Source organism: Protopterus annectens, chromosome 3.part1, assembly GCF_019279795.1.
Source record: "Protopterus annectens isolate FY-2018-M chromosome 3.part1, PAN1.0, whole genome shotgun sequence".
In the NCBI taxonomy this organism is placed as follows: Eukaryota; Metazoa; Chordata; order Ceratodontiformes; family Protopteridae; genus Protopterus; species Protopterus annectens.
In genome coordinates, this window is record NC_056732.1 from 1,667,080,447 (window position 1) to 1,667,097,926 (window position 17,480).

Consider the following 17,480-nt stretch of genomic DNA (forward strand, 5'->3'; position numbering starts at 1 on the left):
AATTCCAACACATGTGAGAGATGCAACCATATAGCCAAACTGGAGGCTAATCTCTCTCAACTCAGTACTGGCATAACCAGTCAGGAGGAAAAGGAAACCACACTCACTACAATTCCAGTCTCACATAGACCTACCACGACAGCAAACCAAACACATAATCACACAAAACATACTCGGAGGCTCTAAATAAAGATCTGCCTAAGCAGCAGAGACCTCCAAAGCAGACACCCAAGCAACCGCTACCCCAAAACAAAACACGTGCAACACATATCTCACAAAGCCAGTGTGCTGAACAGTCACAGCCCTTAAGACTAAACAACACACCTGATACACTTGTAATAGGTGACTCTATCGTCAGGCACACTGACGTCCCGCTCACCAGGCTGAACAAGGAGAGGGTCACGGTGAGCAGCCTGTCGGGTGCTAGGATCCACCACATAACACAAGCACTCAGGTCACTCCAAGGCAAGTACAAATATGACTCGGTCATTGTCCATGCTGGTGTGAATGACCTGAGACGTACCTCCCTGGACTACATAAAAAGAGACATAAAGGAGCTCTCTGAGCATGTAGCCCAGGCCGGTATGACCCTGACCTTGAGTAGCATCTTACCCTCACCAAGAATGATGCCACAATATGAAGACAAGATGATCAATTTCAACAATTGGCTTAAGTACTGGTGTCATTCAAAGGGGATCCAATGCCTGTCAGCTTGGGATGATATGCTCGACAAGCCACGATGCTTTGCTAGGGACAGCTTGCACCTGTCACCCCTGGGCTTTTGGATATTGGCAAAGGCTCTTGCTACCCCTATAGTGCCTTTTTTAGGCAAGGCTCAAAAGACAAACCCACCTCCATAGGTATCACAAGGGATAAGAAACTAAGAGTAATGCTACTCAATGCCAGAAGTCTAAACCTCAAGATGCACACACTCGAAACTCTCCTTAGCATGGAGAACATCGATATCTGTGCAGTAACAGAAACCTGGTTCAGGGCTCCCGAGAGCACCCCAGCACTACCAGGTTATACCTCATACAATGCTTTTCAGCCTCAAAACTTGGACCGAACCACAAAAGGAGGGGGAGTATCGATATTCAGCAAAGATACCCACACCTCCAGGTTGGTGGCAAAGCACGAAGCATCAGAGACTATCCATGTGCAACTAACAGTGGGTAAAACTGCCTTCCAGTTTATAGCCTGCTACAGACCACCCTCCCAAACCCAGGAACCCCACTCGGCTTTCCTGAGAACACTGGAAAATATGAAGGTCCCTCCAAACACCATTATATTAGGTGACTTCAACTACCCAAACATAGATTGGGAGCATTACTCTAGCTCCAACACCCTAGCCCAAAGGTTCCTAGAATTTATAAACTCAAATGCTATGGAACAACTTGTTACCACTCCCACAAGAGGGGAAAACATACTGGACCTGATCATCACCAACATGGGGACTCTATGCTCCAGACCAGAAGTGTATCCCTCACTGGTAAGATCAGACCATAAACTAATCTCACTGGATATTCACATCCCGACCCCACCCTCTGCCCAGAAAACTACAGTGAAAAACTTCTCTAAAGCAAATTTCACACTCCTCAAAACCGAGGTGGAATCCTTCAAAGCCCCCGGGCCTGTGGAAAATACGGCCCAGACCGCAGAATCCTTTATAAACGCATTCTATGAACACCTTCAGGAATGCATGGGTCATGCGATCCCGAATAAAACCAAGACCCAATCCTCCAAAGGCAGATGTCCTGTCTGGTGGACCCCAGCCATAAACAAACTATACAATAGAAGGAGGAAGCTACTAAATGATAGAGCAAAATCCCAAAAAGGGAAGGCATCACTAATCAGTATTAGCAAAAAACTACGGGCACTCATAAAATTGTCTAAGGCCAGCTTCGAGAGAAAAATTGCACAGGACACTAAGGATAATCACAAGGCTTTCTTTAGTTATGTTAGGAACCTGGGTGGTAATTCCCAGATATGCTCAGAATTAGTCCAAAATGACAAAAAATACACTAAACCCACAGACATTGCCAACATCCTAGCTGACAGGTTCAGCACAAATATCTCCCCCCACTCCCCACCAAAAGGGCAAATATATATCCCAGCAGAGTGCTGCCCCCCTGACATCTCAGATGCTCAGGTAAGAGCCGCCCTCTCCAAAGCAAAAAACACAGCATCAATGGGACCAGACGGTGTCCCGGGCTGCATCCTACATGAACTCCAAGAAGAGCTAAACCCAAACATAAAACTACTGTTCAATCTCAGCCTTACTACAGGATATGTGCCCAAAGAGTGGTGTACAGCAACAGTGGTCCCTCTCCATAAAGGTGGTGCCTCAACGGATCCTGGAAACTATCACCCCATAAGCCTGACTAGCTTAGTCTGCAAAGCTATGGAAAGGATCATCATGGACCTCATAAATAAAGATATTGGGGACCTACAGACACTGGATCCTACCCAGTTCGGCTTTGTTAAGGGCAGATCCTGCCTTTTAAACCTGGTTGATTTCTTTGAAACAGTCACCAAGGCGATTGATGAGGGGAAGGTGGTCCACACAGCCTTCCTGGACCTCGCTAAAGCCTTCGATACACTACCCCACTCGGGCATTATAGATAAGCTCACCAGCTTAAATATAAACCCCTATGTCACTAGATGGATTGCAAACTGGCTCAAGGACAGAACCCACATGGTTAGAATTGCTGGAGCCATGTCAGACTCCAAACCAGTTACAAGTGGTGTCCCACAAGGCTCAGTCCTGGGACCTCTCTTGTTCGGTATATATTTCTCGGAGGAACAGGCCAACACGGAAGGACTGTGGCTGACCAAGTTTGCAGATGACTGCAAACTGGGTGCCATAATAGACTCTCCAGCCGACACAAGCATCCTCCAAAAGGGCCTCATAGAAACAGACAACTGGTGCCAGAGCCATGGCCTCAAGCTAAATGCCAAAAAGTGTATAGTCATCCCCTTTGGCAAAAACAAAGTGCCCACAAATTACCACATAGGTGGTAATCCATTAAGTACAGAAGAAGTAATTAGGGACCTGGGGACCCAAGTTGATAGCAATCTCTCATTTGACAACCACGTGGCCAAAGTGGTTAGAAAAACATTTTATATAGCCCACCTAATCATGAAGGGATTCACATCTATATCAGAGGAGGTCATCGTGCCTCTTTACTCATCCCTCATCAGGCCCATAATTGAGTACAATGCCCCTTTTGGGATGTACCTTACCAAACACCTGCAGCAACTGGAAAGACCCCAAAAGTACCTCACCAAGAGGATCAAAGGGCTCAAACAGATGCCATATGCTGCCCAGTTAAAGAAACTCCAGCTCTACTCAGTGGCATACCGCCTGTTCAGAGGTGATCTGTGCCTGACGTATAAAGCCATGTCTAACCCGGAATTAATGCACATGCTGCACCTCAGAAAATCCAAATCCCATCGAGCTACATGCTCGAGAGACTTGAACCTTAGCACTGAAATAAACAGGACATGCTGGAGGGACAGATTCATAACCCAGAGGCTCCCTTCACTCTGGAATAAAATCCCAGTACAGGTTAGGCAGAGTCGCTCATTGACTCTCTTCAAGAGGAATCTTGATGAGTGGATGGGAGATCGTAGGTTTACCCCGGGTATCACTTCTGTGTCACTGTTAGACAGAGGCACAGTATACTAACCTCGAAAAAGGGCATAGCAAAATAAATTTAAAATGGGTGGCGAAAGCCAAACACATTCTGGCTAGGCTTATAAATGCCCTAGGGCAGATAGCCTAGTATGAACCTATGAACCTATGGCTTTGGTGAAACTTTCAAAGAAGTCCACCAGATTTAACAGGCATGACCTGCCTTTGACAAAAGCAAACTGTGTTGGATCAAGGGTTTGGGGATCACCTATATCCTTATTTATAAGGTCCATGATCATTCATTCCATGGCCTTACAAATAAGGCTGGTTAAGCTTATGGGTCTGTATTTCCCAGGGTCTGTTGCTGTACCCCCTTTATGAAGGGGGATGACGGTTGCTGTTTTCCATTCAGCAGGGGCAAAACCAGTACTCAGGCTGTGGTTGAAGAGAGTACCTAATGGAGTTGTTAACTCATGTTTTAGACCATTTAAAATACAACCAGGGATGCCAACCAGTCCCACAGAGGCTGTGTTTTTGGCCTTGGAGAGAGCATTAATGACTTGTTCTTTGGAGATGCAAGGTTGGGGAGATTTACAGGGAATGCTTTGTGGAATGTTTGGAGGGTACAGGGGAGTGAAAGTTTTACCAAACCTGTCAGCTAATAGGTTAGCTGTTTTTGCAAGTTGAGTGTGTGTGATGCCATCCATAGCCAGTTCAACACACATCTGGGTCTTACTTTTTAGGTTGCGGATATAGCTGAAGAATGCCTTATGGTTATCATTAGTTATGGTTGCTAATTTTTTTTCGAAGTTGGCCTTGGAGGAGTTTACAAGTTGTCTTATTTGTTTGTTCAAGCAGAAGAGAGTGTTCTTCCAGTGCTGGGACTGCCCTTTTTTATTCATAGATAGCAACTTCTTCCTTTTGTTGTATAACTTATTAATGCTAGATGTCCACCAGGGGGCTTGTTTTTTTCTTGAGGATCTTGTTTGATCCTATTAGGTACAACTGTGTCAATGCATCTGTGTAACTGTTTGCACAGGGCATTTGTGTATACCTTAGTATAGTTGTCATTGCCATCTGTGGGACAGAAGCTTAGATATTGTTTATGCCAGCCCTTAGGGGGTATAATTAGCTTTAGTGAAAATTTTTTAGCCTGCTTTCACCTAAGAGGAATTTGTGTGCTATAGCTACTACAAATGTGATCAGATTTAACTAGTGAGGATATGGTGGTGCAACAGTAACCCATATTAGTGAGGACCAGGTTGAGAATATTTGAGACCCTTGTGGTGTTGCATATTATTTGTTTCAGGGCATTAGTGTTAACAAAGTCCAGAAATCTTTGTGTGAGCATGTTGGTACTTGTTAAGTTTCCCAGTCAATGGAGAGGTAGTTAAAATTGCCCATGGCTAGAGTGTTTGGTTGTAATTTGATTGACTCAAATAGGTCCAAATAAACAGCATGGGTATCATGGTTCATTGAAGGGGGCCTATGGCTAACGATGACTTGAAGGGTGGTCTTACCCACAGTTAGTTGAACTTGGAGTAACTCCATGGAGTTTTCCTGTCTAACTAGTCTAGAGTCTATGAATTCATTAGTGTATACATCCCTTCAGTTGTGATACAAAGTTATTAGGTGTAAAATCCCTCTCATTGTAATATGAATTTATTAGATGTATGTGTCCATTTATCCAGTGTTAAAGGAAAAAGCTAATAAAATTACTTAAAATACAACATGAAATAATATGCTGCTAGTTGATGCAACATTTTACATAATATACAATTTATAATTTTATACATACGTACATGCATATACTTTTTTCATATAATGTAATAAATAAAAAAAAGTTTGATTCAGATGAAGTATTCAACTGTAGGATGGTTTATATAAACAATACATGTATTTCAAACGTATTATATGCAATATTTTGTAAAAGGATTTTTAATAGTGCTTTGAACTATTTATGTTTTTTTAAATAGTATTTGAGCTAATTGATTGAATTGATTTATTGATATGTTGATTAATTGCCTATTCAGGTAGAGAGTATTTAAATGTTCAGTTGGGAATGGTCTGGTTGTTCTGATGAAGTCACATTTTTGATGAAAGCGCTCAATATTATTAACTTTGTATTTTATTGTTTTTTATTATATTAAATGAAGTATTCCATGGTCCTTTTTGTGCATTTCTTCTTTATTTTGGTGTTTCATGCACCTACACACCATATTGTTGTTCCAGTAATATGAAGTCATTATGTGTACTCACCCCTCTGGTTAAAATAGGAATTCCTTAGGTGTATGCATCCATCTGGTTGGAACATGAATTCATTAGGTACAAGCACCCTCTGGTTGTAAAGAATTGATTAGGTACAAACATCCTCTGGTTGTAATTTAAAATCATTAGGTCTATGCAGTCTTCTGACTGTAATATGAATTCATTAGGTGCAAACATCCTTCTGGTTTTAACCTAAATGCATTAGGTGCATACTTCCCTCTGGTTGTAACATGAATTTATTAGGTATATGCATTCTTCTGGTTGTAACATCAATTTCATAGGTATAAACATCTTTCTGGTTATAACATGAATTCATTCAGAATACGCATCCCCTCTGGTTAGAAAGTTATTGGGTGTATCTTTATTAATGATCTAAATAAGTCCCTTCCACAAACCATCTGCATTCAATATGCAGACGACTCAACATTGATATGTTCAGAATCTTCGCCAGCTGAGCTTCAGACTACTACCCAAAAAGTTTTTACAGCTGCTGAAAATTGGTTCTATCAACATTGTCTCCTACTTAATCCCAAAAAAACTAAATTATTACTATTTACACCTACACAGAAATCCTCTGCTCTTGACTTCAATATAACATCTAATAATGGAACAATAATATCCTCTGAGCCTACTACAAAACTACTAGGTGTCACATTAGATCATAATCTGAACTTCGATTCTCATATTAACTTAACCATCAAGTCAGTCAATAGAAAACTTGTTTCTCTTTATAGGCTTAAACCCTTCCTCTCTGCTTCAGCGAGAGCTACCATTGCCCAGACACACCTGCTATCTACCCTTCTCTATGCCTCACCTATTTTTACAAACCTATCTAAATTTAATCTCAATAAACTAGCAACTTCATACAATAACATTGCCAGATTTGCCACAGGAGCCCCTTTTCGTACCCACCATTGTACAAATCTTAAACAACTTGGCTGACTGGAGCTACATAATCAACTACTGCTACAGCAACTTAGCATCACCCACAAAATCTTCTTTCAACCTTCTAATACTACCATACTCTGTACTCTTATCAGCCCTTATAAAAACCTCTCTTCACTGCGCTCAGCTACTAAGCTCCTAACAGCCTACCATAAATCCCACAACAAAGCTGCGGACTGTTTGTTCTCCAAGTCAATTGGACCTATTTGGAACAAGCTTCCAAGCGAACTTACATCTCTTACCTCTACACCCACTTTCAAAAAGCATCTAAAAATCTTCCTTAAATCCCAATGGCTCTGCCCTTGTATTAACCCTGACTGAAACTTTTATTGCCACCAGTTACTCACCTGTTCTTTTGACCTCAACTTCTTCACTACATTACTTCAGTACTAGCTTACTACTTTAACTTCACCAACTCCACTGAACTACAAAAAAAAAAAAAAAAAAAAACAGTAATATTCTTATATTTAATGATAGTTCTCTTTGTAATTCTTTCAACATGTTATATCTTGTGATATCAGGACTCCAAAGGCTTTATATCTCTAGTTGTATTCCTTTGTTTATAATTTGTTCACCTCTTCTATTTTTTGTTGTCTGTCCTACTAGCATTGCTTTTGAAGTGCTTATTATTGGGTACAAGTTTCTTCTCTTTTTTTCAATGTTATGGAGCTTTTCTCCCCGAGCCTCTACTGAAAATGGACTTGTATCCAGCTAGACTAGCCCGGTCAACAAATGTAAAATAAAATAAATAAATACATAAATAAATAAAGTATACATCCTTCTGGTTGTAACATGAATTCATTAGGTGTGTATATCCAACTGGTTGTTAACATGAATTCATTAGGTGTATACATCTATCTGGTTGTAACATGAATTCATTTTGTATAGGTATTAACATCCCTCTGGTTGTAACATGAATTTATTAGGTGTATGCATCCCTCTGGTTGTGATATACATTCATTAGGTATGTGCCCCTGTGGTTGGAACATGAAATCATTAGGTCTATACATCCCTCTGGTTATAACATGAATTCATTAGGTGTATGTATCCCCCTGACTGTAACATGAATTTATTAGATGTATGTATTCCTCTGGTCATAGCATGAATTCATTATGTGTATGTATCCCGCTGGTTGTAACATGAATTTATTTGGTGCATGCATCCCTCTGGTTGTGACATACATAGGTATTTGTCCCTGTAGTTGGAACATGAAATCTTTAGATGTGTACTTCCCTCTGGTTGAAACATGAATTTATTAGGTGTATATATTCTGCAGTTGTAACATGAATTCATTAGGTATAAACATCCTTCTGGTTGTAACATGAATTCCTTAGGTCTATGCATCCTTCTGTTTGTAATAGGAAGATATTGGGTGTATACTTCCTTCTGGTTGTAACATGAATTCATTAGGTGTGTATATCCATCTGGTTGTAACATGAATTCATTAGGTGTGTATATCCATCTGGCTGTAACATGAATTCATTAGGTGTAAACATCCCTCTGGTTGTAACATGAATTCATTAGGTGTATGCATCCCTCCAGCTGTAACATGAATTTGTTAGGTGTATGCATCCCTCTGGCTGTAATATGAATACATTAGTTGTATGCATCCCAACGGCTGTAACATAAGTTTATTAGGTGTATATGTCCCTGTGGTTGGAATATGAAATCATTAGATGTATACATCTCTCTGGTTGCAACATGAAGTCATTATGTATAGGTATAAACATCCCTGTGGTTGTAACATGAATTTATTAGTTGTATGCATCCCTGTGGTTGTGGCATAAATTCATTAGGTATATATGCCCCTGAGCTTGGAATATGAACTCATTAGGTGTATACATCTCTCTGGTTGTAATATGAATTCATTAGACGTATACACCTCCTGGCTGTAACATGAATTCATTAGGTACAAACATCCTCTGATTTTAATATGAATTCATTAGGTTTATTCATCTTTATGGCTGTAATATGAATTCATTAGGTGTATATGTCCCTCTGGTTATAGCTTGAATTCATTAGGTGTATACTACCCTCTGGTTATAACATGAATTCATTAGGTGTATACATCCCTCTGGTTGTAACATGAATTCATTAGGTGTATAAATCCTGTAGTTGTAACATGAATTCATTAGGTATAAACATCTCTGTCACTGTAATACAAATTCATTAGGTGATGGGTCCCACTGGTTGCAATAAATATTCCTCTGGTTATAACATGAATTCATTAGGTGCAAACATTGTGCGGTTGTAGTATGAATTCATTAGGTGTATACATACTTCTGGTTCTAAAATGAATTCATTAGATACAAACATCCTCTGGTAATATGAATTAATCAAGTCTATGCATCCTCCTGGTTATATGAATTAATTAGGTGTATGGGTTGCTCTGGTTGTAGCATGAATTCGCTAGGTGTATATGTCCCTCTGGTTGTAACTTGAATTCATTACATGTATATGTACCTCTGGTTGCAACATTAATTTATTAAGTGTATACATCCCTCTGATTGTAATATGAATTAATTGGGTGTAGATATCACTCTGGCTATAGTATGAATTCATTAGGTATAGACATCCTCTGGTTATAATATGAATTTATTAGGTTTAATTATCCTCTGGCTGGTAATATGAATTCCTTAGATGTGTACATCCCTCTGGTTATAACATGAATTCATTAGGTGTATAAATCCTGTAGTTGTAACATGAATTCATTAGGTATAAACATCTCTGTCACTGTAATACAAATTAATTAGGTGATGGGTCCCACTGGTTGCAATAAGAAGTCATTAGGTGTATGCATCACTCTGGTTGTAATAGGGATCCATTAGGTGTATGCATTCCTCTGGTTGTAAAATGAACTCATTATGTGTATACATCTTTCTGGTTGTAATAAGAATTAATTTGGTGTATGCATCCCTCTGGTTGTAACATGAATTCATTAGGTACAAACATCCTCTGGTTGTAGTATGAAATTATTAGGTGTATACTTCCCTGTGGTTGTAACATGAATTCATTAGATATAAACATCCCTCTGGTTGTAACATGAATTCATTAGGTGTATGCATCCCTGTGGTCGGAATAGAAAGTCATCAGATGTATATATCCCTGTGGTTGTAACATGAATTCATTAGGTATATAGATTCCTCTGGTTGTAACTTAAATTCTGTAGGTGTATACATCCCTTTTGTTGTAATATGAAGTCTTCAGATGTATGTATCCCTCTGGTTGTAACATGAATGTATTAGGTGTATACACATCTCTCGCTGTAATATGAAGTCTTTAGATGTATATATCCCTCTGGGTGTAACATGAATGTATTAGCTGTATACATCCCTCTTATTGTAATATGAAGTCTTTAGATGTACATATCCCTCTGGTTGTAACATGAACTTATTAGGTGTATACATCCCTCTCGTTGTAATATGAAGTCTTTAGATGTACATATCCCACTGGTTGTAACATGAACATATTAGGTGTATACATCCCTCTCGTTGTAATATGAAGTCTTTAGATGTATATATCCCTGTGGTTGTGACATGAACGTATTAGGTGTATACATCCCTCTCGTTGTAATATGAAGTCTTTAGATGTACATATATCTCTGGTTGTAACATGAACATATTAGCTGTATACATCCCTCTCGTAATATGAAGTCTTTAGATGTATATATCCCTCTGGTTGTGACATGAACGTATTAGGTGCATACATCCCTCTCGTTGTAATATAAAGTCTTTAGATGTATATATCCCACTGGTTGTGACATGAATGTATTAGGTGTATACATCCCTCTCATAATATGAAGTCTTTAGATGTACATATCCCTCTGGTTGTGACATGAATGTATTAGGTGTCTACATCCCTCTCATTGCAATGTGAAGTCTTTAGATGTATATATCCCTCTGGTTGTAACATGAACTTATTAGGTGTATACATCCCTCTTGTTGTAATATGAAGTCTTTAGATGTACATATCCCTCTGGTTGTGACATGAACATATTAGCTGTATACATCCCTCTCATTGTAATATGAAGTCTTTAGATGTATATATCCCTCTGGTTGTGACATGAACGTATTAGGTGTATACATCCCTCTCGTTGTAATATGAAGTCTTTAGATGTATATATCCCTCTGGTTGTGACATGAACGTATTAGGTGCATACATCCTCTCGTTGTAATATGAAGTCTTTAGATGTATATATCCCTCTGGTTGTGACATGAACGTATTAGGTGTATACATCCCTCTCGTAATATGAAGTCTTTAGATGTATATATCCCTCTGGTTGTGACATGAACGTATTAGGTGTATACATCCCTCTCGTTGTAATATGAAGTCTTTAGATGTATATATCCCTCTGGTTGTGACATGAACGTATTAGGTGTATACATCCTTCTCGTTGTAATATGAAGTCTTTAGATGTATATATCCCTCTGGTTGTGACATGAACATATTAGGTGTATACATCCCTCTCGTTGTAATATGAAGTCTTTAGATGTATATATCCTTCTGGTTGTGACATGAATGTATTAGGTGTATACATCCCTCTCGTTGTAATATGAAGTCTTTAGATGTATATATCCCTCTGGTTGTGACATGAATGTATTAGGCGTATACATCCCTCTCGTTGTAATATGAAGTCTTTAGATGTACATATCCCTCTGGTTGTGACATGAATGTATTAGGTGTATACACCCCTCTCGTTGTAATATGAAGTCTTTAGATGTATATATCCCTCTGGTTGTAACATGAATGTATTAGGTGTATACATCCCTCTTGTTGTAATATGAAGTCTTTAGATGTATATATCCCTCTGGTTGTGACATGAATGTATTAGGTGTACACTGTACATCCCTCTCATTGTAATATGAAGTCTTTAGATGTATATATCCCTCTGGTTGTGACATGAACATATTAGGTGTATATATCCCTCTGGTTGTAACATGAACGTATTAGGTGTATATATCCCTCTGGTTGACATGAACGTATTAGGCGTATATATCCCTCTGGTTGTAACATGAACGTATTAGGTGTATACATCCCTCTCATTGTAATATGAAGTCTTTAGATGTATATATCCCTCTGGTTGTGACATGAATGTATTAGGTGTATACACCCCTCTCGTTGTAATATGAAGTCTTTAGATGTATATATCCCTCTGGTTGTGACATGAATGTATTAGGTGTATACATCCCTCTCGTTGTAATATGAAGTCTTTAGATGTATATATCCCTCTGGTTGTGACATGAATGTATTAGGTGTATACATCCCTCTCATTGTAATATGAAGTCTTTAGATGTATATATCCCTCTGGTTGTGACATGAATGTATTAGGCGTACACTGTACATCCCTCTCATTGTAATATGAAGTCTTTAGATGTATACATCCCTCTGGTTGTGACATGAATGTATTAGGCATACACTGTACATCCCTCTCATTGTAATATGAAGTCTTTAGATGTATACATCCCTCGGGTTGTGACATGAATGTATTAGGTGTCTACATCCCTCTCGTTGTAATATGAAGTCTTTAGATGTATATGTCCCTCTGGTTGTGACATGAATGTATTAGGCGTACACTGTACATCCCTCTCATTGTAATATGAAGTCTTTAGATGTATACATCCCTCTGGTTGTGACATGAATGTATTAGGCGTACACTGTACATCCCTCTCATTGTAATATGAAGTCTTTAGATGTATACATCCCTCTGGTTGTGACATGAATGTATTAGGTGTCTACATCCCTCTCGTTGTAATATGAAGTCTTTAGATGTATATGTCCCTCTGGTTGTGACATGAATGTATTAGGCGTACACTGTACATCCCTCTCATTGTAATATGAAGTCTTTAGATGTATATATCCCTCTGGTTGTTTCATGAATGTATTAGGCGTACACTGTACATCCCTCTCATTGTAATATGAAGTCTTTAGATGTATATGTCCCTCTGGTTGTGACATGAATGTATTAGGCATGCACTGTACATCCCTGTCATTGTAATGTAATCACTAGAATGTAGCTGAGACCATCACTATTCTAAACTTCTTAATGCATTCTTTTTCATGTTTTCCTTTTCAGAAACTGACTAAATAAATGATTGGAAAACATAATCACCATGTAAGGTACCAAACCAGACATGTATTTTTATAACAATTTGTTGATTATATGGGAATTATTGGAGTCCTACAGTATACTGTTTTTTTCTACTCACCAACGTATTTATTACAGTGGTGCTGCTTGTCATATTTTGTAATTTCTCTCAGGATATTCAATGAAAATTCAAACACTGTAGAACTGATGTTACTGTACCACATGGTATGTGTTTTCTGTCTGTGGATTCTCTAATAGTTAATGGTACATATCATGATATACATACATACATACATACATACATACATACATACATACCCTTGTTACTACTTTTTGCATCTACTGTGGTGCGTAGTTCCTCAAGGTAGGAGAGCATGGATCACAGACTGCATGCTGTAGCAAGTCCAGCCACTCAATGGTGTAAAATATGACTCTATCTGACTCGGTCATGTTGACAAATTTGAAGTTGATAAGTGGATTGAGCATCCAGCCTATTCCAACCTATGCCAGGGACTTATGCTAATGGCAGGAGGAGTATATGTGCCCCTTTTCCTCAGTGTGTGCCCATCCTAAAGCCCAGCAGCCCTGGGTCAATACGCTACTTGCTGGCCAGTGCCTTGTTAGCCAGTGTGCGTTACCTGGGATAGCTTTGTTGATCGAAAGCTGTTTGTAAAACCTGCCAAACATGAACTAAGAATTGCTACACTCAATGTAAGTTCATGGACAGACTACAAATAGGAGGAGGTGGCTAGATAGCCTATTTATCCAGGAAACAATGTGGAAGGGCAGTGCAGTAAAGCCACTTGCTTGGGATCCAGAGTCTGCTACTCAGAACGAGGACAGGCTAGAAATGGTATGGGAATTGTGAAGGAGAGACTTCATAAGCCAGTGAGGGCTGTCATTAGAATTAGTAACATGGCAGTCAGACTCCAGTATAATGATAGGGCAATATTCATAACGTCACCGTATGTCCCACAACAGGGTTGTGATAGTGAGGAAAACACAATACTTAGTAGATAAAGCAGAACAATGTGAAATGGTGCTGGTATTGGGTGACCTGGATTCACGTATCGGGACACACAGAACAGGATATGAGGACTGTCTAGGTCCACATGGGTGGGGCAACAGGAATAAACAAGGAGATTCCATTCTAGAATTCTGTCTAGCAAATGGCTTGATGGTGGCCAACACATGGTTCAGCAAGAGATTCAGTCACAAAATCACGTACAAGAGTGTCCAACATACAACTCAGTTAAACTTCCTCCTAGTAAGGAAAGGGCAGGGGGTTAGAATCAGTAAATGAAAAGTCATCCCCAGGGAAATAGTTGGCCCACAGCATAAACCACTAGTTGCCATACTCAGCTGCAAACACTGGTCAGAGATGGCTCTAAGGTCAAGAGAGACCAGGATGAAGATCAGGAAGGTAACTGTAGAGAAAGCACAACAGTTCAAGGAATTATGCAGGGCTCTAGCACCTCAAGAAGTGGAACTAGGTGGCGCTGAAGAAGAAGAATGACAGTCTCTCAAAACAGCAGGTGTAGGGATTACAGAACAAACATGTGGATGAGCCAGGTATGGAAATAAAGTACTTAAGGAATCTGGTAGTGGACTGCAGAAATCCAGGAAGTCATCAAAAGAAAGAAGGTATGCAGGATAAAGTGGGAGATAGAAAAGACAGACCAGACTAGGAAGGAATACTGGTTGGCTAACAAAGAGGCGCAGAGAGATGCTGTAATAGCAAAGAACAAGGCATTAGAGGCACTCTAACAGCTTCTGGAAAGTGACTCAGTAGGTGGCACAAAGAAACTCTATCAGGTTGCAAGGCAAAGACAGAAAGATAAAGAATATAGTCAGACACCCTTCATAAGGGATGCCAGCAACAACCTGCTCACTAGTCCACAGGACATCAAGAGCAGATGGAAGGAGCACTTCCAGCAGCTTTGGAATGAAGAAAATCCCACAGAATCTGCACTGTCACAGACACAGCCTGTGACGAAAGGAGAGAATAAGCCCACCCTTGAAGAAGTAAGAGCAACACTAAGGAAAATGAAGTCCGGGAAAGCAGCAGGCTTAGATGAGCTCAGTTATGATAAATATGCTGGGTGAGATAAGAGAGAAATGGCTCCTGAGGGTACTCATAGCAATATGGAAAGAAGGCATATCCCACATGACTGGAGAATAAGCATACTCATGCCAGTGTGCTCAAAAACAAAGGAGATATTCATAACTCAGATCCAAAAACCAAAATCTCCTTCAGGTCCACAAACCTGCATGACCTCCTGGCCATCTACTGCTGTCCCACTCCTTAGCTAAACAGTGGAACTCTATCCCCACACATCTACGCAACCTACCTAACCATACACATTTCAAATCTCAGCTACTCTCTCATCCTTCTTCCAAATGGGAATGCCCTTACCACACTCCAACTTAAACCCCCATTCCACCTTGCACTGACTCATCCAACTACTCCTACTATTACTTTATCTCGCCCAAAACAATCCCTCCCCTACCAAACACTAATTTTCTGTCTAATATCTATTGTACTGTACTCTCCAATCTCAATTATACTATTACACTCTCCATGCATAATATTTTCCTAACCTACTAATGGCTAGTAGCTATATATTTTGAAATGTTAAACCTACAATTGAGTTTATAACAAAAATATTCACTTTATGTAAATGCTGAAATTTCTGTATTGAATTATGTCTATTATGTCTCTTCATTTATGTAACATTGTGACAAGCCAATTGCAAATATCATGGAGCTTATCTGTAAATGTTTAATTAGCTGTATGAACTATGTCCTTTTGTAACATGTGAAATGTAACTTGAAATTATTGTGGAGGTTTTCTCCCCAGGCCTCCACTGAAAACAGGCTCTTCTTGGCCCAGTGGACTTCCCCAGTTATCAAACTTAAATGAAAAAATAAATAAAAAAATAAACTGTGGGTAGTACAGAGGTATAATACTCCTATCACACTGCCATGTAAGCTCTGGAAAGGGTGATTGACAAATACACAGAGTAGTATAATGTAAGACTGGAGATGAGTAGTTCAGATTCAGATCAAGATGCTGCACAATTGACCTGATGTTTGCAGTGAGACAGATAGTTCAGAAGAAGTTAGATATGAGGAAATAGTCCAACTGGGCATTCTTAGACTTGGAAAAAGTATATCATTGGGTCCAAAAAAGCTGATTTGGGCCTTCCTGTGGTGGGTTGAAGTCCCAAAAACATTGGTAGAATTAGTGCAGACTATGTACAAGGACCCAATGACTCAAGTATGAACAGTGTTAGGGCTAATAGAGGGTTTCCCAGTGGGACTGGGTGTGCATCAGGGTTCAGCTTTCAGCCCAATGCTGTTCATACTGGTGGTGGACTACATTAGCAAACAGGTCGGAGGGGACAGATCAACAAAGTTGCTGTATGTAGATGATGTGGCATTACTGGCAGACTCTGAGCAAGAATTACATCAAAGGACAGGGGAATGGAATGCAAAACTGAAAACACATGGGATGAAACTAAGTACAGATAACACAGTGGTAATGGCAGCAAATTGGGGAAATCAAAAGAAGCTGAGAAGTGAGGTAGAAGGGAAGATAGTGGAACAGATTAACAACTTCAGATATCTGGTAGGGTAGTTGAGGAGAAGGGAAGTCTGAATGGGGAGGTCAAGGCTAGAATCAGAGGGGCTGCAGCCACTTGGCACAGGGTGTCAGGTGTAGTCTGTGACAGAAGAATGCCAAATAAGCTGAAAAGTAAGTGGCACAAAACAGTGGTGTAACCAGTACTACTGTATGGTACCGAAACCTGGGCAGTAAAAACAGAGCAATTAAAGAAGCTAGAGGTGATGGAGATGAAGTACCTGAGATGGATGGTAGGACATACACTGTGGGACAGATGAAGCAATGAGGACATCAAAGCAGAAGCCAAAGTAGCTCCAGTTGCTGAAAAGGTAAAAGAGAACAGATTACAGTGATTCAGACACATGTGCAGAAAAGCAGAAGACAATCTGGTGAAGATTTGGGACAAATAGAAAGACGAAAAGACGAAATGAGAGCATCCAGTAAAGAGGTGGATGGATTGCGTGAGAGAAGACCAGCAACAATCAGGCATGAGTGTTGAAGAAGGCAGGAGTGTGGCACTGAATAGAGAGAGAGACGGTGACAGTTAACACGACACCCCAACCCCATGTAGAAAATAGAGAAAAGGGGGTTGAGGAGGAGGAGGAGGAGGATGGTGATGAGACAGTTCAAAGACTGTAGACTTTCAATCTTTAGAAATATGATCGGCTCTGAGGCTGCCCATATTTCTTCACTGTTGTGCTTTCTTTAATGGTCTTTTAAATCCAGAATATTTAATAGTATTATTCTTTCTGGAGTTGCAAACTTACTTATGGGACAGTTCTGGTTTCTCTGACACTGGGGAAAATAAGGTAGGGACACCTTCTACATGTAAGATATTACTCTCACGTAGCTACATATTATCTTTTGTACTGCTGTGCCATTCTGATTTTTTTTCATATACATTTATTACCTGTGTAAGCCCA

At 39.7% G+C, this 17,480-nt stretch overlaps 1 protein-coding gene across 3 annotated transcripts in view; it reads left to right on the plus strand.

Annotated features, from left to right (window-relative positions):
* Window positions 1–17,480, plus strand: part of LOC122798611 (GATA zinc finger domain-containing protein 4-like) — a 403,508-nt gene that overhangs the window by 310,383 nt on the left and 75,645 nt on the right. Inside the window, exon 5 of one of the 3 annotated variants that reach the window (XM_044067689.1) lies at window positions 12,921–12,964. The exons of 1 other annotated variant lie outside the window; for it this stretch is intronic. In XM_044067689.1, the coding sequence (XP_043923624.1) occupies window positions 12,921–12,935 (15 nt within the window). In that variant the 3' untranslated portion in view covers window positions 12,936–12,964. The remainder of the gene's footprint in view (window positions 1–12,920; window positions 12,965–17,480) is intronic. One more of the 3 variants, XM_044067690.1, reaches the window with a different exon arrangement.